This window comes from Pongo abelii, chromosome 11, assembly GCF_028885655.2.
Source record: "Pongo abelii isolate AG06213 chromosome 11, NHGRI_mPonAbe1-v2.0_pri, whole genome shotgun sequence".
Classification (NCBI taxonomy): Eukaryota; Metazoa; Chordata; class Mammalia; order Primates; family Hominidae; genus Pongo; species Pongo abelii.
In genome coordinates this window covers 103,443,209-103,470,106 of record NC_071996.2, presented here as the reverse complement: position 1 = coordinate 103,470,106, position 26,898 = coordinate 103,443,209, and the positions used below count along the sequence as shown (strand labels likewise).

Below are 26,898 nucleotides of genomic sequence, written 5' to 3'. Positions count from 1 at the left end.
GTTGTTGGCAAATAAAACCTGAAAAGAGACTGTATCTGATCCAGGATATGCTTATTTCCAAATATTTTTTGAGACAAACTGCACCTAATGCTGCAAAGTTAGATTAATATTGCATTCTCTACTATTTGCTTCTTGTGACTAAAAATTATGTATCTCTTAGTATATGAAGCAGGAAAAAACAGTGAGAAAAGTTATGCACCATGGATTTGCTTATAGGTCTACTGAATGATAATCATGTGCTAATTCAATTAGGACCCTAAACCTTGACTGCTGATATCAGAATGTGAGCATATTGCTTAGTTCCAAGACCTTGCCCTGAAATGCAATTATACTTTTAGAAACTCAAGAAGGTTATTCTACTCCTAGGAAAATAAGTAAATCAAACTGTCCTTGACAAACTGTAAATAGGATACAACTGAGAAATGTGCTGGCAGGTCTTCCTTGACCTTATTTGACAGATTATGTGTAGCTTGCCCATATTTACAAAATAGAAACTAATGCCAGGACGGAAGACATACGATAACTGAGGACAAGTAAGAGATCTTTGTTCAAAACTGGAACTTGTTTAATTTGATTAGGAGAGGATAATTTCCCCCAAATTTACAGGAAATCCAAAGCATTACGTTGTAAATTATAGGATAAACATATTCCTGAGACTTTAGATTTTATAACATCTCTGGCAATGGACTACCTAAACAACAAAATTTTTAAAATAAAGCAAAAAGATTTTAGAGGTAGATAAGATAAACTGATATTCTGATTAATTTGGCAATCTAAAAATCATAAACTAAAGATATTAAAGAATAAACCAGTCCTCTTAGACTACATAAGCATCAGGTTTAAGAATTCCAGTCATAAAGCCAAGTAGGATTATGCTTGGCTTTATGACTGGTTGGAGAAGTGAGAAGGCCTTCCAGATAAGGACCAAAATACATTATCCTCCATTCATAAGAATGGTATCAAATAAAGGACACATTTATTTATTTCTTTATCTATTGAGACAGGGTCTCAGTCTGTCATCTAGGCTGGAGTGCAGTGGTGCGATCTCAGCTCAGTGCAACCTCTGCCTCAGGGGCTCAAGCCATCCTCCCACCTCAGCCTCCAAGAAGCTGGGACTACAGGCGTGCACTACTATGCCTGGCTAATTTATATATTTTTTTTTATAGAGACGGGGTTTCACCATGTTTCCCAGGCTGGTCTCGAACTCCTGGCCTCAAGTGATCTGCCCACCTTCACCTCCCAAAGTGCTGGGACTACAGGCGTGAGTCACTGCTGGCCAAGGACACATTTAATATTAAATTGGAATGACTGGTAGGCAAGGAAATTGGTAGCACTATAATCAATATCCTTTGAAAACTATCTAGAGTCTTTTTTTCCTTAAATGAGAGATAAAGAACTTCCAAATTCTATTCTTATTGAGTGTGTCTATTTTTTTTTTTTTTTGAGATGGGGTCTCACTCTGTCACCTAGGCTAGAGTGCAGTAGAGCGATCATGTGAAACCTAGCACATTTCTATGAGACCTAAAGTACGCATAATGAATTGATATTCAGTTCATTTAAGGAAAAAATATGGGATATCTGGAATATTTAGGTCTAACATCTTCAGCTGCAGAGCACAGGTATACCTACCATCCACAAAGGCTTGCACGGCTTTATCCACATTAAAATCAAACTGTTGAAGCACCAGGACTATTTCATTATTGCTTTTGTTGGGAACAACTGATCTAACTGCATAGATCTGTAAAGGAAAAAAAAAAAGAAATAGAAATGTGAACACTTTAAATATTTTTCATCTATGAATTAATTGCCCACTGGATAGAATTATAACTATTAGAAAGGCCTTGAAAAGCCAACTAATCTACCTTCTTGTCATCAAGCATACTCAAGGCATTCCAGACCAGTGAAAATTCATCCTGGTAATCACCTTGATACCTACTTTATTTGTGTACACATTTTTACAAAGACCTCCTTGTAGGAGTGTAGGAGCATGTGTGAAAAGCCAACTCTGGTTTTGCAATCTACCCTCCCCCAAGACTACAGATGCATACAAGATGTGTTCTCAGTGAGGACACAAAGTCTTTTTCTGTCTCAGGCTTCCTTTCCACTGGCTCAGGGGGTATCTTTAGAAAATGTACAGAAATAGCCTCATGCCTCAGCTTCTCTATCTGCACAGTGGAAACAGTCATCTTGAGGGTCACAGAAGTGTGCTGTGAAATTCCATTAATGTTTAAAGATACAAAAATGTGGAGCATTGTATTTTCGAAATGGTAATCTTAGCTATAGTCCAAAAAATGTTCGTGAACACACTTCTGAAAATCAAACATTGAAAATAGTAAAAGTAAATACATATATCCACTAAGGATTTCAATAGGTTAAAGCTTATATTCAATGTTTAATGACATATATGCATTTCTTAGTCAAATTTAGCATATATTCTTTCTTCTTGCCTATTAGAATTAATTGACCTTTATCTCACAGTACTTGCAATAACTACAGAATGTTCTATTGATTTTAGTAAAACCTGGTTCACCCAGTTTTCTATCACAGGGATTACTGCAGCTGCTACTGAGAAATACTAGAGTACTGCATGGTGCAAAGGTAAGTGATCATTAAAGCACTGTACGGTCTTCAAATGTTTTCATCAGCATTTAAATTATGACCAGTGGGTTTTAGAGTTAAATGCAGTTTAGTATAATTGGATTCACAGAATATGGATTAAATGGGTATGGTATGTGTAATGTGATGCTATTGACCAGAACATTTCATTGAACAAGATAGCCTATTTCCTGATTATGTTAGAAAACAGATCACCTATTCCATACAGATCTGCATGTAAGAGTATTTAGGTTGTAATGAGACAACAGCACAAGCTACTGTCATGTACCCACCCAGTACAAGCCATGGGTGGGTATATGACTTGTAAAGGTGCTGACACTATAGATTAGAAAGCTGGATTTGAATCTTGACATTTTATAAATGCTAAATATTTGAGTTTTACTGAAGACTCTAATATTATATATATATGTACATATATATGTATGCGTGTGAGTCACACACATACAAATTGATTTTCTATTCTCACATTTCATTGTTCTTAGTTTTTCTAGCATCCATTAAAACAAATTAACGTCTTCAAATCTAAGTTCTTTCTCACTTCTTCTCTGTGTTATCTTTAAAAATCCAATTCTGTGAGTATTTTTTGAACACCTATTATCTGACAAGCAATCAAACTTCCTGGAACTTAGAGACTAGAGGAGGATTTACACATTGACCAAATGATTGCACAAATAAATGCTTATACATTCCATTTAAGTGGTATAAAATCATATGACAGGGAGACTTGACTTACATGACTTTATCCACTGAGACCTGGATGGAGGATGAGTGAGAAAAGATGGGTGGGAGGGGAAGCGGAAAAGCACTTTGGGCATAGGGAACAGCATGAGTGAGGAGCGAGGCATGGATGAGGAGGGAGGAGTTGGACATGATTAGGGAGGGAGGCAGAGGGTAGGCTTCTAGAGTACAAGGGGAAGCCAGAACTGGGCAGGGACCAGATCGTACAGGGCCTACAAGGCTGTGCAAAGGATTTTGATCTTGTGAGCATCCCTCACTATCCTTTTGATGAGCTGTTTTTGTTTTTGTTTTTGAGAGAGGCTAAGATGGGGAGGAAACAAAACACAAAAAAATCCCTCCATCCAGCCCAGGAAGGTCATTAACAGAACGTGTTCAACAATACACATTATTTGCCTCATTGTTACCAGTGCACTGGAATTATACCTAAAGATTATGTTACCCTTCCAATATAGCTCTTTTAAATAAAATCTAGCATTTATTTCAAGCCACTATGGCTTAGTTCATATTACATAAAATTTCTTAATAATCACCATCATTACCACATCAGGCACACCTAAATAATATAATTAATATAATATTAATTATACTAACTACATTATAGTTATATTAGACAAAGGTTTTCAATCCACCTACACAGCTGTGTGAACTGCAAAGACCCAGAATTATGGAATAAACATAAAATAATGGCTTTCTCTGCCTCCAGTCTATCCCCTGCAAAACACAATGTTGTATTATGTTAAGACAAAACACAAAATAAACCACTACTTGTGGAGATACTTCCTTTTTAGATGTTTATACTACTCTTGCCTATCCTTCTTTAAAAGAAAAAAATACATGGTAAGATGTGCACAGAAAATATTTTCTATCCTTGTCATTTTGTGTATATCCTAGCACTGACTGTATACTTAGAAAATTGTCAATAACTGAGTTTTGATATCAAATCTAACTGAATATCAGATACAATTCCTGGAGGAAGACATTTAATTAGGACAGGTATTCCAAGTTTTACAGAAAAAAGGGGAAAAAATAGTTTCTGCTTATTCTTGGATATTACATAGTAATGTTGAATTCTAGTAAATTTCTGGGCCAACCTCTGTTTCTGCTTTAATCACTTGGCTTGGCGAATGTGGAAAGAGAGGCATTGTTTCTCAGCCTGTTATTTATAAATTCACTATGTTTATTTTCCTATGGAAATGTCTTTGAGAAAGATGGAGAAATTGTGTGAACTCACATGTGCACATAAAAATAAAGGAACGTCACTGTGTCACTCCTCATAATTCAGTGGTATCAAAAAGGGTTTAAGCATTTTAATCTAAAAAAAAAAAAGCCCTCATTATGAAGAGCTTTAAATATAAGGCATGGATGACCAAGGAAGAGTTATAGTGAGGTTGGACTGAAAGGCTTGCCTTTGCAGTTGGAAACCAAGCTTCTGAGGACGGATGCTCCTGGAGGAATGGATCAATCAATGCGTGACTAATAGTAGTTTGCATACGGAGAACTCATAAAATTCATGCCTGCAGCAGCTGTTTTGCAGAGGCTGTTTCTGGCACAGCTTCACACACACGGCCTTTTACTTCATTGCCACAGCCCAGGCTAACACCTAAGCCACTGTTTGAAGCTGCACTTGACTGCCCCACTAAAGGGCTCTCATGCCATAAACAAAGTGGTCCCACCAGGCGGCCACTGTTGGGTGACAGTCAAGATGGCTAGTTAGCGGTTCATTTAGCAACTGCTTTACCTTCCCAAAATTATGTTCCCCTATTTTGCTTCTGCTAATTTCACTCTGGTTTGGCAAAGTCCATGTGCTATCTAGAAGTAGCATGATGTTTTGACGCCACCTCTTGAGCGTTTTAGTCATGATCCTCTCCTCTCTCTGGGGCTTCCCTATCTGACTCTGCAGGCTCTGACCCATGGCGCCTCAGGCCCGCCCTGCTGGCCTTTTGCCTGCACTAACTGGGCAGTGAGGCAGTGTGACTTTCAAGGATGTTGTTTGGTTTCAGTTTCCCAAACTAACTTACCTTCTCTGCACCTGAGCTGTCTGGTTAAGAGTTAACAGATTTCCTCATTCATACTGTGCATCTTTTGGGCCTGTCTGTGATGACCCTTAGAAATTCTTCTTGGCTTCCTGATGAGTCACTTAAACTATGTCTGAGTTTCCAAAGTGGCTCTGACCAAAGTTTTCAATCCACCCACACAGCTGTGTGATCAGCAAAGACCCAGCATTATCAAATAAACATAAAATAACTGCTCTCTCTGCTTCCAGTCTCTCCCCTGCAATTCAGTCCCAGGCAGCTGCTCTTCTGGAGTATATTCGTGACCATTTTACCCTCTTCCTTAAGAACTTAAGAATAAAGTTCATTATCTGCAACCTGACATTCAACGCCAGCAACAACTGGGCTCCAACTTGCTTTCTAAATGTCTCTGACTTTACCCCTTCACAGACAAGCTCCCCATGCCCAGTTTTGAACCCCCACCCCCAGGCTGGGCTTTTCCAAGATGTGTCTGAATTGCACATTCCAGGTGAAATGCCATGTGTTCCATGAAATCCTTCTCCATACTCCCTGCCAGAGGTCATCATTGCCTCAACTCCTGTAGCCCTTGGTCAGCAAGTGTCTTAGCCCCCTTTCCTTTATAGCTCCAGTATTTGTGTATGTGTCGTGTCTCCCAGATGGTAGGCAACGTGAGGGCAGAATCCTCATCTCGGCCATTTTTGGATAATCACCATGCCCATTCACAAGCAACTAATATGGTGCATGTAGCAGGTATTTAATACATATTTGTTGAGTGAGAGAATGCCAACTTGTAGCTACACCAGGCGGCTGCTCTGAGTCAAAGGAAGACTCCACCATTGTGTGTGGACCATTCCAGCACTCTGCATCTACCACTCATGATAACAGTGGGGAGGTCTCACTTGATTGATGTCATTAAGCATAATATGGGTAGGGAGAACATATATATGTTCTTTAAATTTCAATAACAGAGACTGGAGGAATATTTATGAGATTTTTACATTCTTACAATTTTAATTCTGTAGAATAAGGTACTCATGGTATTTTGTGGAGTTTTAAAAATATGAAAAAGCACAGTAACTGCCTGTCTATCCTTCCAAGGCTCAGCTTAGCAGACAGACATTGGTTGAGCCCCCATTAAATGACAGGAGCTGAGGATACAAAGAAAAACCAGATATAGTTCTGCTGTAAGGAGGCACAGTTTAGCAGTGGAGCCAGAAATGTCTACAATAAAAGTAGGTAATAAGTGTTGTACTGTCCTTATGAACAGGGTACTGTGGTGCTACAGAGAAGGAATTAAGTTTGCCCGAATAAGGGTGAGTACTTTATAGAGAGCCAAATATCATGGAAGGAGCGCTGGAGTTAGACAGACCTATGTTTTAATCCTGGCTCTGCTACATGCTAGCTCCATGACCTTGGGTGAACTACATAAATTTTTGAAACTTGGTTCTGTAGCTGTAAAATGAGGATATTATCTTCTACAGCCTATGTAAAAATGGAAAGGGATGATGCCTGTAAAGTGTTTCATACAGAATTTGGCATATATTAGCTACTCAATAGATTTTAAAAAGAAAAAAGTGGGAGCATTTGCATTAAGGGGTCCCTCCAGGTGTGGCTTTGAAGTGGAAAGACCATGTGGCTTGAATGTTGGTCAAGACGTATTTGGGGGAGACTACCTTGTCTACCCTTCTTCTTAGAGAACCTCCTCCCTCCACAGACTTGCTAAGGGGTCAGTGGACCCAAGACTCTGTCCCCATTTTCCCTTCTCTATGGTGTAACTGGTACAATGAGAAAGTCTATCTTTAGGGTCGTTAATGTGGTTTTATCCTCCTCTTCTTTCATTTAATTATTTACTAAATGTCTACTATGATCAGGCACTGCACTAGTGGCTGGATACAGCACTAACAAAACAGATATGGTCACTGCCAAAACTAGAGAGGGAAATGGATATAAACATAGAAATTAAAATGTATCACTGCAACTTGTGCTAAGTGAGTGCTATGAAGGAAGCAATCAGAACACAGTGACAATGAATTACAGTGGTCAGGAAGTGGCCTGGCTAGAAAAGACAAAATGAAACAATTAGACCCTCTGCCTTGAAGGTCTGAGCTATTCAACACAAAGGGAGAGAAGCTGGAGTGCAGATGAAGAGGCTGGACTTGCAGCTGCCTCACTTTCTGTCTTTCCTGCTTCTTTAACTTTTCCTGAAGTCTCATGAGACGCTGCCAGAACTTTATAACAATAACCTCTTTTTTTTTTTTAACTTGTGCTAGTTTGAGAGGGTTTCATTTTCTAGAGCAAGTATGGTGTGCCTGGAGGCAACATTAATAGCCGGGGCTGGAAATAAAAATTATAAAGCTAAATAATTAATCCCGATTGGCAAAGGTGAGAAAAGGAAGATTTTAAATATAAGTCCCATTAGAATGTACATGACAGCTGGGAGAAGAGAGGCCTGAGACCTTTGCTCACACACTTCTTCCAGCACTGACGTTGCCACCATTATTTACTTATGTGACTTCTTGCTCTACTGAGTGACAGGGAGCATATCTTTGTATCCACAGGGTCTAGAACAATGGGTGGCATTCAGTAGATGATTCATAAATGCTTGTAGAATGGATGACTGCCTGAATGAGTAAAAGGAAGCAGGGAGTCTAGTAAGACGGTTACTGACATATTCTAGTTTTATTTATCCATTTTCAAGTGCATCTCTAATTAAGAATTAAGTATTACACACTATTAAAAAGCTTAATGGATTCAAGCTCAAAATGTATGAAGTGCCTCCTGGGTGCCAGGCAGAGCATATGGCTGGCTCTTTGCTTGAGAAGCTTGCAATCTTGGAGGTGAGCTTAACCTTATCCCCTACGATAAGGACAGCAATCAAGCAGGCAGCAACCTCCTCCTCACACCAATGGGAACTGGAGTTATTTATGGGTTTGCCGTTCCTGCAAATTTGAAAGGAGTTTTATAATCAGCTTTGGTCACATTTCTCAAATGCTGAGCCATTCAGAGATGCCTTAAAAACAGCTCATCTGTGTATGCTTTGCTTCACTTGCTGGGCCACTAATATTATCTACACAGTAATGGAGGTAGTTTTCCTATGAATTTTCTTGGGGAAGAAAATACTCTTTGCAGACCAGTACCTTTGCATCATGGATAATTCCATAATTTAATTGCCTTTTCTAACATCTACTTCCTGCCAGCAAAAAATATGCATGAGGTGCTGTCATGTTCTACTTGGCTGACTTTTGGTGAATTAACACCAGGGGTACAAATCAAAACTAACTTTTTTTTTTTTTTTTTTTTGGCAGGAAACCAGGAAGAGAAAGAATAATGCAGATTTGAAGATGGAAAAAAAATGCAGTTTTTTATAGAATTATGGGAAGTAAAAGTGGAGAGGATCTTAGAGACAGTCTAGTTGTGGCTTCTCAAACTTTAAAATATATTCTGATCACCTGGGGATCTGATTGGGCTGAAGATTCTGATTCAGAGGCTTGGGGTGGGTCCTGAATTCTACATTTCTAATCAGCTCCCAGCTGATGTAAATGCTGCTTGTCCAGGGATGTGGTGGGCAGAATAATGGCCCCCCAAAGACGTCCATGGCCTTATCCCCTGGAACCTGTTAACATGTTAGGTTACATGGCAAACTGAATTTGCAGATGGAATTGAGGTTGCTAATTAGCTGACCTTCAAATGGGGAGATCATCCCGGATTATCTCAGTGGGTCCAGTATAATCACAAGGATCCTTATAATTTGATGGAGATGGAAGAGAGTCAGTGGGACAGTGATGCAATGAAAGGCTTGGCCAGCCTCTCCGGGTTTGAAGATGAAAGGCGGCCTCGAACCAAGGAATGCAGGCAGCTTCTAACAGCTAGAAAAGGCAAGGAAGAGTATTCTCCCCAGGGCTCCAGAACCGGTACCTTGAGTTCAGCCCAATGAGACCCATTCGGACTTCTGACCTCCAGAACTAGAAGATAATCAATGTGTGTTGTTTTAAGCTGCTGAAGTTGTGGTAGTTTGTTACAGCAGCAACTGGAAATGAATGCAATGGACCACACTTTGAGAAACAAAGGCCTACACTTCTCTTCCTCCCTCCTTATAAGGAGATGTCTTTCCCTATCCCACCAACTATTACGTTTTTAAAAAATATACCTTCCAGATGGTAACCCTCTCCACAAAGGTTTGGGGGAATTCTAGCCATTCACTCATTCAAGCCACATTTTGTGAGGGAAAGTGAAATGAATCTCACACAATCTTTGCATCCAACGAGCTGACAAAAGAGTAAGGAAAATAAGGCAAAGTCATAAGTAACTAGCACATCATTCTGGTAACAACGTCCTCTCTGAATCTTACCTGCTCTCTATTCTTTCTTTCATTAACCCAGACAGGTTCCCCTGTCTTTCACCTGGACTCTGGAAAAGGCCTCCTAATGGGATTCTCTGGCTTGGTTTCTCCTCTCTCCAATCCATCTTAAAACAGTCATTGCACAATTAATCTCCCCAAAGTGCTGAGCGTGTTCATTGATGGAGGGAAGGAGATGGCAGTGAGAAAGAATTAGAAGAGGGGAAGAGAGGAGATAAATTATGAAACAAGCTTCCACTGGAAATAAAAGAAACATCATCAAATCCCATGTGGAATGGAAGGGAGGTTCTTCTGTTTTTCTAAGAATTCAGAGAAAGGAGAAAAGGAGAAGAAGGGAGAGTGAAGACATAATAAAAATTTCAGATTGTGAAGGGGAAAATTTATGGAAACCATTCCTCTGCATGAGAGTTTTAGAATTCGCTTTGGGGCTTAAAAAGTGGAGAAAGGTTTAGAGCTGCCCTTATGGGAATGAGACAGGAAATGACCTTGATGAATGACGGAATGTTGAGCAGGCCTGTGGGTCCACGGTGCTGGACTGCACAGATCTGTTACGGTGCCGATCGGCATGGCTTTCCCCAGCAATTCTCAACAAGCCAGAAGCAGGAGCAAAGGAATCATCCATAGTTACAAACTGTAAGAAATGTAGTGGTAGATTTTAGGGCTCAGAAACATAGGGGCTGAGTATCACTAAGGTGGCTGATGAAGGCATCTGTGGTCTATGAAGGGGGAGGATGAATTGGAAGACTAGAGAGAGGCTAAGGGACAAGAAAGAACAGATGTTAAAGAGAGTTAGAAGATGAGAGAGGTTGATGATAAGGACATGCTCAGAGAAGGGATGTTAGACATTGCCAGTCTGTGGTCCCAGTGCTGCTTGCTGGTGTGTAAGTATAAACCCTTTTTTGCAGTCCAGCCCTTTGCTTTTTAAAAAGAACTAAAGTGTTCTCCACAATTCCATCTTTATAGAGTAAACATGCTCTTCTGCAATTTTTCATAAGCTGTGCTTCCTAAGTTTTTACTATCTGATCAAGCTCATCTGAGCATATCCTGTTAAAATATGTTGCTATAAGAGAAGCACGTTGCTCCAGAAGTGGTTGGATTAGAGCAGAGGACTGTGAGACCTGCACCTGCCTTGGTTGGGCTCCGTTTATCCATTAAGGGAGTCTAAGGTGGCATCAGTAATTTTAGGAGCCACATTAATTAATCACTAGGTCAAATGCAGGTTACTTGCTACTAACTCTCCTTCCATTGAGTTGGAGACAAGTGTCCCCTGGCCTTTACTTGTGCAATGACTAGAACGCAAAGGTAGGATTTTATATTCATCTTTCTTAAATTTCAATATGTAAGTTCTGACATATCACTCCAGCCAACTGTTATGTTTTAGAACCTTGCATTTTGCCCCATCATGAACAGGAATGTTTCAGCCATTCCTTCCAATTTTGTATCATTTTAAAAATCAGTTGAGATCCTCTATATCTTAGATTTGTTATTTGAATTTTGTGTAGGCCATGGCCAAGTACACAGGCCAGAGTATTACCATAAAAACTTCCCTCAAAGTTGAAATTAATCTTTTAATACTTGTTCATTCATTTCTTCAGTCACTCACAATGCACAGACTCAGAAGCTGGACTGCAGCAGTGACAGATGCATTGGGGTTTATAGTCTAGGAAGGCAAATGTTTGATGAATGTTATAGAAGAAGCAGTAAGGATGCTCTGGCATCTATAACAGGGGACCTGTCCTAGTCTAGAGAGTAAGGGAAGCCCCCTCCAAGGACTGAAGTTAGCTTCAACCGAGAATGATGGGTTAGTAGCACTATAGTTAGGTGAGGGGAATGGGAGGGGAGGTGGAACATTCCAGGAAGAGGGCACAACGTCTATGAACAGATAGGACTGAGTGACTGGAAAAGCATGCTCAAAGGAATGAAGGTCAAAGATTGTTGGAGCATTAAGTATGAAAAGGAGGGGGACTGTGGGTAACGCTGGAGAAGAAAGGCATGAGGAAAAAGTGGGCAAGGCCCTGGAAGCCTTATTATAATTTTGAGGCTTATTCTAAGGGTAAGCCATTGAAGGGCTTTACTCAGGAGAGGAACATGATACTCGTACATTAAAGGTCATTCCAGTTTCTTTGTAAAGGTGTTGGAGGAGATCAAATGGATGCCTGTTAGGATTCCAACAGTGTCCAGGGGAGAGAAAATGGACCAAGATGGGGCAGTGTAGAAAAAGACTCACAAATTTCTTGGGAGGAAGCAATTGATTTGCGTTTAACTAGATGCAGGCAATGGGGAAGATGAAGGCACATGGGTGACTCCTTGGTTTCTGGCTCGATTGTCTATGTGGCTGGTGGGGTCATTTCCTGAGAAGGGACCAGTGGTGGTAGCTTTACTCTTTCGGGAGACTGTGAGACATCCACGTCCAGATATCTAAGAGGCAGCTGAATCTGTAAATCTGGAGCTCCAGTAAAGAACTGAGCTAGGGATAGAGATTTTGGCACCATCAGCATCAAACTGAGTCTCAACCCTGGCTGCAAACTGGAATTACTTGGTGAATTTTCAAAATATAGCTAAACCTGAGCCCCACTATCAAATCTGGGACTTGGCATTCCTTAAAAAAAAAAAAAGTTTTCCCAGGGACTCTAATATCCATCCAGAATTGAGAACCATGAGTGAGAAATCATGAAAGTTATAGACAGGTAAGGGACAGTGGATGAGGCAAAGGAGAGAAGGTGGCACAGGACAGATCTCTTTTTAAGTATAACTGCTCACCTGTCAACTCATTTACCTGAGTGTACTAACTACGCACCCACACCTATCCATTATTTATGTAATATTATAATTTCAAAAATACCAGTTCTAGTTTAGAACAGTTTTACTTTCTGTAAAGCAAAACTCTTCAAGAGGGCACTCTCTCTCTCCGTAAGAGGGTATCCCAGGTATCCACTGCTGCATAAGAAGTGTCCAAAATTTTGTGGCTCAGAACAACAATCTATTTTTCACTGTTTTTGTGGCTTAGGAATTAGGGAGGAATTTGGTGGAGTAGTCTGCCTCGGGGTCTCTCATGGAGATGGATGGTTGGGGAGAGGGATGCTGCTGCAGATGGGGTGTGTCTGAGCCTCTCTCTCTTTGTGCAGTCTCAAGGTTTCTCCAAGTGGTCTGTGTTGATGGGCTAGTCTGGGCTTCCTTGCAGCATGGTGGAACAGTCAGACTGTTTACATGGCAGCCCAGAGAGCCACTGCAATATCCCGCCTGAAGAAGTAGCAGAATCACCTGGCTTTGGAAGTCTTTTCCTTCCTACTATACTGATCAACCAGCTACAAAAGTCTGCCCAGTTTTAAGGGGAGAGGCAGGCTCCATCTTCTAATGGGGGAAGATACTATTGTTGTCTCTTTGAAAAATACAGTTGGCTTCAAACAGTTAAAGATAATGAAATCAACAACCTAGATTTCTTTTAACCAATTCTTCGTCTACACTTTGTCAAGTCACTGAACATTTGGAAAAAAAGCAAATTTATCTAACAGTTATAATAACACTAAACGAAAATTGATAGTTTCTGTTAAATACAACTTCTTTAATTCCTAGAAATGTGCTGATGACTTATAGAGTAAGAGATATTCAAATGGACTTCTCTCCTATCTAAAAAAAATAGTAAAATTGGAGACTGATTTGAGTAATAATAAAACTTCAGTCTCCCACACACAAAAAAGTAAAATTAAAATGAACTAAAGTGTCTTAAATCTTTAAATTTAGTCCATGATCAACTTTTTATATCAGAATTTTGATTTTTAATCTGACACTGGGAAGTTTAAATATATACATATAACTATCAAATCATTGTGAGCAACAGTCTCTTTGATCTACATTTAAACAAGCAATGAGCTTAATACATATCTCATTTCACCCATTTAGCTAGCATATATTCAGTATATACCTACATGTTTTCTATAATTGTTCTTGATTCTTCTCATATTTTCTCAGAACTACCAGTTAGGCTTGCACATAATTTTAGGGTACACTGAGTCCTTGAGTCCATTGGAAGTCTGTTTCCAGCCAGCTGGTTATACCTACATGGTATTAGGACTTAGGTAAATATTCTGTCTGGCCACTATCACTGATGAATTCTACATTTGAATTTATTACTGAGGACAAAAAAAAATCTTCATTCAAGGCATCTTGTTTTTGGTATTTTAATCAGAGTAGAAAACTAAGACACTTTAATCTTCTGCTTCTAACTTAGAATATTCAGTAAAATCTTTCTTCTAATTTTCTTTACAATTTAAAGTCTCCACCTGGGGGGGGAAATGGTAATTATTGACATTCACTGTCCCTGAGGGATTTTTTTTTCCTGCTCATTCACAGAACTTTTCAGATAAAAAGGTATAAGTCACTATTACCCTTTAATCAATACCAGACTAAAGGAGTTAATTACCTTTTAGTCAATACCAGAATAAGGGAGTTGGGTTAATCTCTAAATTATATTAACCTTGGATATTTCTTCACTGTGGTGTGGAGGAAGCCGATGATTTAAACACCATGGAAACTGGAAGCACACTCTCTCTCTTTAAGGGGAGTTTATTTGTTCACCTACATACCATTTTTTATTTTAACAGGTTTGATCAATTAAAAAAGAGCATGATGATTTGAACACCAGTCAAAATTATCATCTGATTGGCCAGACCTTGTTTTCCCAATGATTTTATAAGTTTGTTTGCTTTTTCTCTAAAGGCAGTAAAAAAGAATTAAAACTAGTCAGCATTTGCCAAATTCCTAAAATTACAATTTGAGCCACTAAAAATTTTAAAAACTACAATTGTCCATCGGAAGCTGAGTGGATAAAGAAAATGTGGTATATATACACAGTGGAATATTATTTAGCCTTACAAAAGGAAACCCTGCAATGTGCAACAACATGACAACACTGATGAATCTTGAAGATGCTATGCTAAGTGGAATCAGCCCAGCACAGGACAAATACTACATGACTCCCCTCACATGAAGCATGTAAAATAGTCCAACTCATAGAAGCAGGGAGTAGGATGGTGGTTTCCAGGGCCTGGAAGGAGGAGGAAATGGAGAATTGCTGTTCAATGGGTATAAAATTTCAATTATGCAAGATGAGTAAGCTCTAGAGGCACTGTGCCTAGGGCTAACAATATTGTATTGTGCATTTAAAAACAAAGTAAGAGGGTAAACTTCATGTTAAATGTGCTTAGCATAATGTTTTTAAAAAGAAAGAAAAACATTAAGTTCTATAATTGATCCTAATAATCATTTCAATATATTTTTGATAATTACCTTCAAGGATTGAGAAGCAGAGTTCTGAAGCATCCCTAAGACAGGAGGGCATCAGAAATGTTATGCCAGTGAACGATACATGGACCTTTAAGATGGTTCAATCAGGTTCCTTTATTTTATAAGAAACTGACGTACTGAGAGGTTATGTGCTAAGTTCAAACTGAGGCATCCAGTTTGTATCAGGACTCTGGCTGGTGCCCATGTTCGCTGACCCGCAGCAGTCTCTCTTTTGATCTTTCACGGTGCCAGTGCGTAGGAGGTGGGAAAGACCACAGGTTCATCCAATGATAGAGCTGCAAAGGATTTTGGAGTTCATCTATATGAACTCCCATCGTTTGGCAGATTAAAACATTGAAGCCAAGAGAATAAATACAATGTATACCCATTGTACACAAAGGACAATTTTTCAGTATAATGATGTCCCTTTGTTACTTTATATGTGGTTTGAAACAAAGTATACTTTTAATGGAAAATAAGATTACTGAATCATTGTTTACCCTAGAAGTTGAGAAGACTCCCCATACTAGTGGCAGTATGACTTGGTTTGGTAAAGGATGGGAAATTCTAGAGTTTGCATTTTAATTTACTAATTACTTTAGAATAATGGTTCTCAAACTTTTAATTTTATTCTTTTCAATAAACATAAAAATCTTAAGCTTTTCTCATATAGTTGAATTCCAAAATAGGTATTCCAATTTCCTTTTTAAATATATATATATGTATTTTGTTACACCCTGAGGTATTGTGGCAGCTACGGAAATCAACACAGTTGACTGACAGCCTAGCTGCCACTCCTCTGGGTCCCCCAGTGCATTTGTACCCCAGCCACACTCCTCCCAGGAGGCTGCTAGTTAACAGCTGAGGAGGCTGGGGACTAGTGAAAGCTCATTTCTGAACATTCCTCCAGTGGGCAACGTTGGCCTAAACACTCCTTATCAGCCTGCCGAAATTCAATACTGCACTGTAAGTTTGAGACATTCTCTGCTCGATTTTCCTTTCTTCTCCCTCTTCTTTCAAGCTATCAGATTTGCATGGAAGTCTAAAGCCTCTCCCTGCCTGCTCTGGCTGCCTACCCTCTTCCCCATCTCTTCTAATCCCATCTCATCTTGGCATCTGTCTCTTGGATGACTCAAAAGAAAACAAATATGTGGGGGTTTTTTTCTAATTATACCTATCTTTTCCCCCACTGACATTCTAATACTTGCCCTAGACCCAGGAAGCATGTCCCACTTCCTTCTTCCTCCCCATAAGTTGAGAATTACCATTAGACAATAGTGGCTAAATATTTAACATTGATTAATTAGGCAATATTTGGAGGGCACAAAGTCTATGATATTATTATTATATAATAATTAATATATTATTATAGGATAAGTACACAAATAAATCAAAAGTCCATTAGGAGCTTATAATCAAGTTAAGGAGCAATGATTTACAGAGAAGATGTGGTTTTAATAATAATACAAGCAATAACAATTTTAAGGTCTGAGTCTATGCATCTATCTGTTTGTCTGTCTACCTGTCTGTCTAATCTATCTGAACAGATTTCCACTGTACAAGGTTAGGAGAGAAGGAACCATTGTTACAGCCTTCCAACATTGTCATTTTCTTCTCCGTAAAAACTGAATAATTTAATATGAAGGATCATGGCGAGAAATAACTAGAATGTTGGTAAAGTACCTATAAATCCCAGGGGATTGTGAACAGAGGTTACTATTTCCTGCTGCCAAAGGGTTTCATTTTTGACATGCTCTTGTGTTCTTTAGCATTAACCATCCATCTCGTACATACCTCTCAGCCGCAGTGCACAGGGGATACCAGGAAAGACTGGAAGGAGTAGGGGTGGGGATGCAGGAGAAGCAGGAGAAAAACACTGTGAATTCCAATCATGTAGCCTGGAAAAAGCAATGTGATGCTAATCCTACAACAGTAAATTTCTTCTTATCCCCTGAAACTGATGCTGACATTTCCATTTATTCATTCAGTTCCTTTAGACTCCTTGTCAAATCTCTTCTAGTTGCCAAGCAACAGTAACAGCAGTTCTGTACATAAGCATTAGGCAACAACTATTGTCAATGTTTCTCCTTTCTGTTAATGGGAAATTTAATGACCCTTTCCTATGAGAAAATGATGACAAGAACCTGTTTCATGGTGAAATCTGAAAGCTGTGTGGCTTGTGTTCTTGTTTGAATCCAAGGGTTGGACTAAATTGACTTCTACACTCCTGCAAATTTTTCCCCAAAGCTTCCATGGTTTGCACTTTCAAAACAACTACTTAGCATTAAAACTTGTTTCCAATCCCATGAAGCGAGTTATCTATTAAATGGAGTTAATGTTTTAAAGATGCATAATGATGGGTTTCTTCTGTACTCTCTGTAATCAAATGCTTGGATTTTTCTGACCGTACCCCGCTCCACAAAAAGATTTGAACTATACTTTACTACTCTGTAAAATGCAGATCAAGAGAGTTACAAGAAAAAATAATAAAATAGTACATATTTATTCAAAAATAACTAAAAAATCTGCTCATCCGTTGGGGACAGACACCAGGACACATAGACATGAACACTTTCTATCTCCATCATCTGCAGAGACATTGAATATGTCACCTCTCTGGACAAGAGACTTTTCTCCTTTTTCCTATTCCTTGTTTTTTTATTTTAATGATTCTATACAATTATTGTTTATAAAACCAATTTACCTCTATAACTTTAACAGTTCTAAAAGCTATTCACAGTGAGTGGCGCAGCTCAGCAATGACATTATAGACTGAACTGTTCCCCATTTCCATATCATCATATTGTCTAGTCTCACTTATTTTTTGTAGGCTCAGCAATAGCTATAAACGTTTGAAAAAGTCAAGTCCGCTTTTATGTTCTTTTTCTCATTTGGTCTTTTTACTTTTTCATTCTAATCTTGGTTCTATGGGAATATATATAAAATATACATATATATATATATATATATATATTTTTTTTTTTTTTTCAGATCGAGTCTCACTCTTTCGCCCAGGCTGGAGTGAAGTGGCATGCTCTCAGCTCACTGCAACCTCCGCTCCCTGGGTTCAAGAGATTCTCCTGCCTCAGCCTCCCGAGGAGTTGGGATTATAGGTGCCCACCACCACGCCCAGCTAATTTTTGTATTTTTAGTAGAGACGGCGTTTCGCCATGTTGGCCAGGCTGGTCTCGATCACCTAACCTCAGGTGATCTGCCTGCCTTGGCCTCCCAAAATGCAGGTGTGAGCCACCGTGCCTGGCCTCAAACAAAAATGTTAATTAACTAGAGCTCTTTTTCCATTTTTTAATTGGGAAATAAACAGATAAGCTCCCCCAGATTCTTTCTAGTTTATATCGTTAAGAGCTCATAAAGCAGCTCTACATTTATTATTGTACTTGATGACTTTGTGAGGCAGATTTTATTATCATGTCCAATTTACAGATTAGGAAATTGAGGCCCAGAAAAGTTAAGTGGCTTATTTCAGGGTGCTCAACTAATAATATCTGACTTCTGTCTCCGAACTCCACGCTCTTTCCACAGCCTTACCTTGTTGGAGATCACTTCCCAAGTGTACTGGGTCCTCTAGCATGGCTTAGGGGTCATTCATTGGAATTAGTTATCAGTGCATAATTGGACACTTTGCAACTATTAACCCCATTTACAAAGATCCTCTTTACTTTCCATCACCAAGTTTTACTGCTGAATTGTATTCTATTTAAACTGATTTATGGGAATGCATTAAAAATATCTGACTAAAATTTCTATTTTTTCTATACCAGTTCTAATAATCCTTTCTTACTCAGTTAAAATTACATTTAAACATTTATAAATGTAATTTACCTTGGTACCCATGTATTTTACACAGAAATAATCTAACAGTGACTATTAAGCTCCATACTGAAATCATCTATAAATTTCTAGTGTTCAATTTCTTTAAAAATGCATTATGTAGAAAAGAAGCTATTAAAAATGAGTATGCCCCAAATATAAGATCAGATTAGTCCAAAGATTTTGTTCTGATAGCTCACCTTCACAAAGTGACATTTGGGGAATTTTTTTCTCCCTTTATTTTTTTATTTCATGAAGCGGGATATGACCGGTTACTCAGCAAAGGACCTCATTTGGTATTGTGAAGCCTACCTGAGACCACCTGTATTTGATGATTACGTAAACATACTACTTTTCTGAAGAACCACAGGTGGTCAACGTAAGTAACCCAAGTTTCTGTTTTTAGAAGCAATTTAAAATATGCTTTATTTAATAGCAAAAAGAGTACTAAAATGAGATGACATTTCCATTAACCTACATTTCATTTTTCAAGAAGACTTGAGATTTTGCAAAACATCGTAAATGGGAAATGAAGTCTCTAAAGAACTTAACAATTCAAGCAGGCATGTTCATTCATTCATTATTCATTCATTTATCTAACTCTATCTGGGGGGTCAACTACGTATCAAACCCAAGAACAGTAATAGTAAGACCCATTCTCTGCCTCCAAGAAGCACAGTCTCACGTGGGGAGACAGAGCCACAACTAACAATTACACTCCGTGGAATAACAGCTGCAGTGGAGAATGCAGAGAAGCCCACAGAAGTACAAGGTGAATGACAGAGGAAGGGCGAATCATTCAGGCAGGGTAGGAGAAAGAAGAGAGTTGAGTCCCTGAGGAGGACATCCCAGACAGAGGAAACAGCCTTTGCAAAGGAGGCAGACACATTCAAGGTCAGGGTGGCAACTGAGAGATGCATAGAGATGCGGCAGTGGATAAGGGTGTAAAAGGCGGAGAGGGGTCCACTCATGCAGGGGATGTATGTTATGCTGAAGAGACCAGACTCTGATTGCAACCATATTTTCAATTTAAATCCTTATCGTTATAATCCAACAAGAGAGAGATATTTTAAAATGAAACAGTTAAAATGAGTGTCAATTTTAAGTTTCAGTTGTCTTGAATATTAAACCTGAAATCATTAGCTACCTGCTTCTTTGGACTAAAAGCTGCATGAAGGCAGGAATCATTTCCTCACCAAAGCACCTACTTGAATTCATCCAATAGAGGACCCACTAGACAGCTGATGAACTCATTTGATTCCAACACTTCTTATGAAGTAATTAATTTCCCACAGTGCTTGACTAGATACTGCATCACCAACACTACATAGATGTTTTATCTGATCTCTACAAGCTTGTACTCTAAGACATAACAGTTGTTATTATTCTTAATTTTCAGAATTAAAATGTCATTGCTCTGTGTGACAGATTGAGAAACAAACTAATCATAAAAATTTTTAGGCCATAAAAGCTAATAACTAAAGACAGTAAGTATACTAAAATAAATCAATGTAAAATTATAAACGTTCAGAATTTTCAGTTGTTTATTATGATTTATTTTATTGAGTTGAGAAATCTATTAACCTTTTGACATGGGAAGATGGAATTCACTAAATAAGTTAGAGAAGCACTACTTCCATTGTCATCACCCTCTTTCAAAATAGTGCTAACATTTTGATAAGTTATGGAAATGCAGTGGGAAAACACTACTGTTAATTGTCAGGTGGACATCTGACACTGCTCGTGAGGAGTGGGATGACTGTGGCTCTTAAGCCTACGCATGGAGCATTCACACTGAACCTCTGTGATCTGTGTGCTGACAGATCAGCCTATTTTCCCTCATTGGCATGATGCCACCTCTGTTTTGAATAAGACACTCTAGTGTTCACTGCTGTGCCTACCATATTGGTCTGTCCACCAGCCATGCTTTGCAGGGATCAATTGCTATGAGTCTGATTCTTTAAAGTGCTTTTCCTTTCCACGATCCAACTTTAGGAGCTGTTCTATCTCAACAGATATTAGGAAACGGGCGCCGATCCTAGGTCAGCACCATGGCGCCCAACCCAGCTTCTCAAATTGGGGAATACATATTCTCACTTGAATATATGACTGTGAGTTCAGACATTATATGAAGAAGCCATGACATAAAAGGGACATCTTGCTGCTATTTTTTACTCAATGGCCAATAAGTTTGTAAAGATATAGGAAAAAACAAACTCTGCTTCTCCTACTATGCTCTCACAATGCAGAATACTTCTGGGGACCTCTGGTCACCCAAATGTGTGGGGGACTTCTCTCCACCAAGTAATCCTTCAGCAGTGGATTCTTCAGCAAACAGCAGCTGGGTGTTCTCCCCCTTAGTTCTCCCAGTGTTAATTCTGACACTGTCTACCTGGAGATAGCATCAGATCCCACAGATTGAGAGCTCAGTTCCACAAGACCATCCCCCACTTCAGATGCCAGCACAAGTACAATTGGCCCTCCATGTCCACAGGCTCCATATCTGTGGATTCAACCAACCACAGAACCAAAATATTTGGGGGAAAAAAAAAAACAGTAAAAAATATCAGGAGTGTACTGAGTACCTATGGCTTTTGGAACATCATAAAATCAAAAAATCTTAAATCAAACCACCATAAATAAGAGACTGTCTATAATTTGCTAGAGTGGCTCACAGAACTCAGGGAACACATTTACTCGTTTATTACAAAGGATATTATTAAGGTTACTGATGAACACGAGATAGAAGAGATGCATAGGGCAAGCTATGTGGAAAGGGGTTCAAAGCTAACATGCCCTCTCTGGGTTCACCACCTCAAACCTCCAAGTATTTAGCTCAGTCCTTTTGGGTTTTTCCAGAGGCTTCATTACATAGGCATGACTGCTTACATCATTGGCCATTGGCGATCAACTTAACCTTCAGCTCCTCTCCTCTCCTGCCATTTTGGTGGGTTGGACTGAAAATTCCATCCTTCTAATCACCTGGTTGGTTCCCTGGGCAACCAGCCCCTATTGGACGATATCCAAGAGCCCTCAGCCAAAGATCAGCTCATTAGCATACAAAAAGACACTTATCATTTTGAAGATACCAAGGATTTTAGGAATGGTATATATATTTCATAATAAGGATCACAAAGTTACAGTGGTTTTATACTGAAATACTGTGTGGAATATATTATTAAATACAATGGATAAAAATTTTGCATCAATTTTTAAGACAACACGTAATAATACTCCAAGGAAATTGTGTTGTCAGAAGTTAGTTTTGACCATGTACCCAGAGACTTGGGGTAACACATTAGTTCTTCTGTGTCTTGGGGGCATTTTGATGGAAAACCCTGAGAAGCAGTAATATGTGGAAAGGGTACAGGCTTTAGAACCAAACACAGCTGAGTTTGAATCCCTGTTCCTCCACATTTCTTGAGAGTTTGACTTTGACCAAGACAAGTCTGACCTCAAGCCTCAGTGTCCTCATCAAACAGAAAGGTTATTTAATATGAAGATTTATAAAATATGTAGCACAGTCGCCAATGGAGCCACGTGAGATTTTTAAAACATGTAAGATCAAGTCATATTCCAGCTTAAAACCTTCCAACAGCTTCTTTTTGCCCTCTGAATAATGCCCTACATGGCAGTATTATGGGTTCCAAACCTTTCAGTACATGGACCTCCTTTGGCAGTCTGGTGAAGCCTTTGGGGTCTTTCTCAAAATAATGTTTTAAAATTCATGAAATAAACTACATGTGATTACAAAGGAAACTACTTATACTGAAATATACGTAGAATATTAATAAAAAACAAACATGCTACAGTAATATATGTACTTCCCTATTAACACATCAAATAACATCATATAGTAACAGGGTTCTTCAACTACAGTAAGTTTGAAGTAATGATGGACAAACATTTCAGGATATCTGCAACAAATGTAATTGGATATGAAAATATCTGTGATTTTTAATTGTGAAAGTCATGGGTACTGCTGCTCTACTGTGGGTTTTGTGTTTGTTTGTTTGTTTGTTTTTTGAGACAAAGTCTTGCTCTGTCACCCAGCCTGGAGTGCAGTGGCACGATCTTGGCTCACTCCAACCTCCGCCTCCTGGGTATAAGCGAATCTCCTGCCTCAGCCTCCTGAGTAGCTGGGATTACATGTGTCTGGCACCACACCTAGATAATTTTGTATTTTCAGTAGAGACAGGGTTTCTCCGGGTTGGTCAGGCTGTCTTGAACTCCTTACCTCAGGTGATCCGCCGGCCTCAGCCTCCCAAAGTGCTGGGATTACAGGTGTGAGCCACCACACCTGGCCCTACTCTGGTTTTTTTTTTTTTTTTTTTCCTTTGCCTACATGCATGACTGGAGGAAACGGTAAATTTCATTTAGATGTTAGTGAAGATAAAAATGTATTTGTTCTCATCTACATTCATGGACCCATGGATTCTAACTACGATCCCTTGGAGATCCATGGACCTGGATAGAGAGCCAGCATTCTAAGTGGTATTCCTGGACTTCATCTCCCATCATCAATCACCTTTGTCTACCACACCTGGAACACACTGACCACTTGCTCATCAAACACATTCAACTTAGTCAACCTTAGGCATCTGCTTTGCTTTTCTCTCCGTCTGGAATTCTCTGTCCTCAGATCTTTGTACGGTTGTTTCTTTCCCCATGTTTATCTCAATCAAATGTCACCTCCTCCAAAGGGCTTCCCTGACCACCCCACATAGAGCAGCCACCTCCCCTTGCCTCCCCCTCATCACACTGCCCTGCTGTTTTCTCCACAGTTGTTATCACCGCCTGAAACAATTGTGTTCATTTAGATATTCTTGTGTTTATTCTCTGCTTCCCTGCCCTAAAATGTGAGCTCCATGCGAGCAGGAACTTCATCTACATGTTCAGGGCCATACCCCAGGCATCTAGAGTGGTGTTTGAGTCTATTACCCCATTGCTAAGTGAAAGAAAAAATAGTAATGGCTTCACAAATGTCACTTCTTTCATCCTTCACTCTGTATTTTTGGTATGGTGAAGATACAAAGAGATGAAAGACAAACTCCTGCCCTCACATGGTTTACAGTTCAGAGAAGGCTGTGGGGTGATGCTGTGGAAGGTGCACCAGCACTGTAATGGCTTGGGCTCCTGTCCAGGCTCTCCCACTTACGTATACAACCACTGGCAAACCAGTGCTAGGGCCTCAGTTCCTATGGTGTCAGACAAATGGGTTGGACAAATTTATCTTCATGGTCTATGGTTTATGATCCTTAAGAGCTAACATTACAAGGCAGCATATATGGCAAGTGAGGGATTCTGACCCTCAGTGCAGGATGCAGCATAGACTTGGAAAGAGCTCCGAAGTGGAATCAGTCTCCAACAAATCATGAGAAGTGGGGATTTTCACAGTCATGAACTCTCAGCGTTGAAAGAAACTTCAAAGGCTGCCCAGCATGATCACCAGGTGATACACTGGATGTCTCTCTCTGAGTCCATTTCTGAAGAGGTAATATAATACCCTTGCTCTTAGATGTAACCTAGCCTAGGGGTGAAGAGTATGAACTGTGGAATGGCACACTGCATGGGTTCAAATCCCAGCTCTGCTGTTTACCAGCTACATGAACTTAGCCAAATTACCTCTCTGTTTCTCAACCTCCACCTCTGTAAAATGGAAATAACAACAGTATCTTCTTTATGGGGTTATGGTCAAGAGTAAATGAAAAAATGAGTGTCATATGTTTAACATGCTTTCAGTAAACGTTACTTATGATTCTTTCTGCTGAACAGTTTACTGTTGTGGCAAACTTACAACGTATCCCCCAAAACCATTTTCCCTTTCTCCATTGTAATTGAGTTTTTACCTGCTAGGGACTGCATTACCTAGTTTGGAGTTTCTGTGAGCCAACATATAACTTGATCTTACCTTTTCCTTGATATTCACATGAGTATTGAGTTCAGCCATCTTGCTTCTAGTGGAATAGGCCCTATAAAGAAGGAAAAAAGATTAAGTTTTAAAATTGATTTCTCAATGTGTTATTTTTATACTCTCTTCCAACACAGTAAACAACTTCATTTGGTCATAATCATAAATATCATTTTAGAATGTAAAAATACTTTCAAGCTAAGCATCTGACTTAGGTATGTTCTAAAAGCATGTTACAATAACTCTAGAAAACAAAGTAAAATCTTTTATTCATACTGTATTGACATGAAAAATGACAAAGACAGATGGGAATTTATCTAAATTGTGTTTCTTCCTATTATGTAAAAGAAAGGTGGTCAAAAATAGAAAGAAGGGAAATTGTACCTATTTTAACTAAGTATTGTCATCACAATCCTCACTGTCTCAAAGCTTTTATCAGCTCCTAGGTAATCTAACAAACATTTATTGAATGTATCTCTCCTACATGTACATAACAATACCAAGCACTACAGGAAAAAAAACAGGAGAAAACTATCCCAGGTTTAAACATAAGAATCCACCCCCCAACTTCTTTTCTTGTCTTTTTTTTTTTTCAACTTTTCTCTCTATCTGGAATGCTCTAATTTCAGATCTTTGCAGGGTTGTTCCTTTCCTGTAGTCTTTTTTTGGGGGGGCCTGTCTCAAAACCTTTTTTTTGAGCTTGTCTCAAAACAAACCTAAAGGAAAACCTACCTGTTGCCCAGGCTGGAATGCAGTGGCGTGATCGCAGTTCACTGCAGCCTCAATCTCCTCAACTCAAGCGATCCTGCCACCTCAGCCTCCCAAGTAGGTGGAACTGCAGGTATGCACCACCACACTCAGCTAATTTTTGTATTTTTTGTAGAGACAAGGGTCTCACTTTGTTGCCCAGGCTGGTCTCAAACTCCTGGGCTCAAGCGATCCTCCCACTTTGGCCTCCCAAAGCACTGGGCTTATAGGTGTGAGCCACTGAGCCTGTCTTCTGCAGTCTTTATCTTAGCTTGAGTTATCACCTCCTCCAAGACGGCTTCACTGACCACCATATCTGAAGTTGCCACCTTTCCTGCCTTCCTCTCCAACAGAATATAACAGTTTTAAATTTGTTTTTTCACTTACCAACATATCATGAGCAACGTTCCAGATCGATACATATGTACCTTCACCATAATTTTTATTGTCCATAATTTCATAATCTCCATTTTTAAATGGACCCTTAAAACTGCCCATAATCCTGTTTCTTCAAAATCTTTAGGTTTTCTGTCTTTGGTGTCCAATCTCCTTTGTAAAGTGGCCCCCTCTGAGAAGATCTGTGTTCCCAAAATCAAGCTGTTGTGTTTTCTTTTCCCTCATCTGGTCAAAATCTTTCACCATTATAATGGAAGACGGATCTTAAGACTTTAATAGATTCAATCTTTTTGAAATAGAGAATAAATGACTTAAATGCACAAACAGATTGGTTCAGAAATTAGCAGCCAGTCAGGCCAAGATATCAACATATACCACCCATTTGCATGTTGAATGCTTTTTGTCAATCAAGAACCACTGAAACACTTTCTTATATTCCTTTTCTTTTCTTATAAAGAGTGCACCCACCTCCAGAGTAGACCCATGCTAGGGATAACTTGCAAAAATTCTCTGATTCTTCCCCACTATCTTCTTTTACACCTACATCTTAAATAAAGCATAAATTCAGATCCATTATCTTTTGCTGATTTTAGGATGAAAGTTTGGTAATACGTAACATTTCCTCTATTAATACTCAAATTATTCTCAACTAGGAATCCACAGAGACAAATTATCAAATATTAGAAACAGTAAGATTTTATTTTTATAAGTTTCCAAATAATACTGACACTGACACGAGCTTTGGACATGCTAGCAGGAGAGACCCTGCACACTTGCTTCCAGTAAAGCAGCGCTTTCCCAAATGCTCCATAAAAGTGCCCAATCTATTGAAAACACCCTCCAAATGGTAAGTTCTATATCCCTGGACTTGGCATATAGGAGAATGAGTTGGTGCAAAAGTAATTGCGATATTTGCCATTGAAAGTAATGGCTAAGGCCCCAAATACTTTTGTACCAACCTAATAGCTGGCAAATAACACTTGAATTTTATTTTCACTTATTCCTGCCCC

General features: G+C 39.2%; 1 protein-coding gene across 4 annotated transcripts in view; it reads right to left on the bottom strand.

The window, feature by feature from the left end:
- Positions 1-26,898, bottom strand: part of SPATS2L (spermatogenesis associated serine rich 2 like) — a 172,753-nt gene that overhangs the window by 65,051 nt on the left and 80,804 nt on the right. For all 4 annotated transcript variants that reach the window (XM_024243635.3, XM_024243636.3, XM_024243634.3 and 1 more), the window contains exons 3-4: positions 24,746-24,806; positions 1,630-1,738 (exon numbers count right to left, since the gene is read on the bottom strand). In XM_024243635.3, coding sequence (XP_024099403.1) covers positions 1,630-1,738; positions 24,746-24,784 — 148 coding nt within the window. In that variant the 5' untranslated portion in view covers positions 24,785-24,806. The remainder of the gene's footprint in view (positions 1-1,629; positions 1,739-24,745; positions 24,807-26,898) is intronic.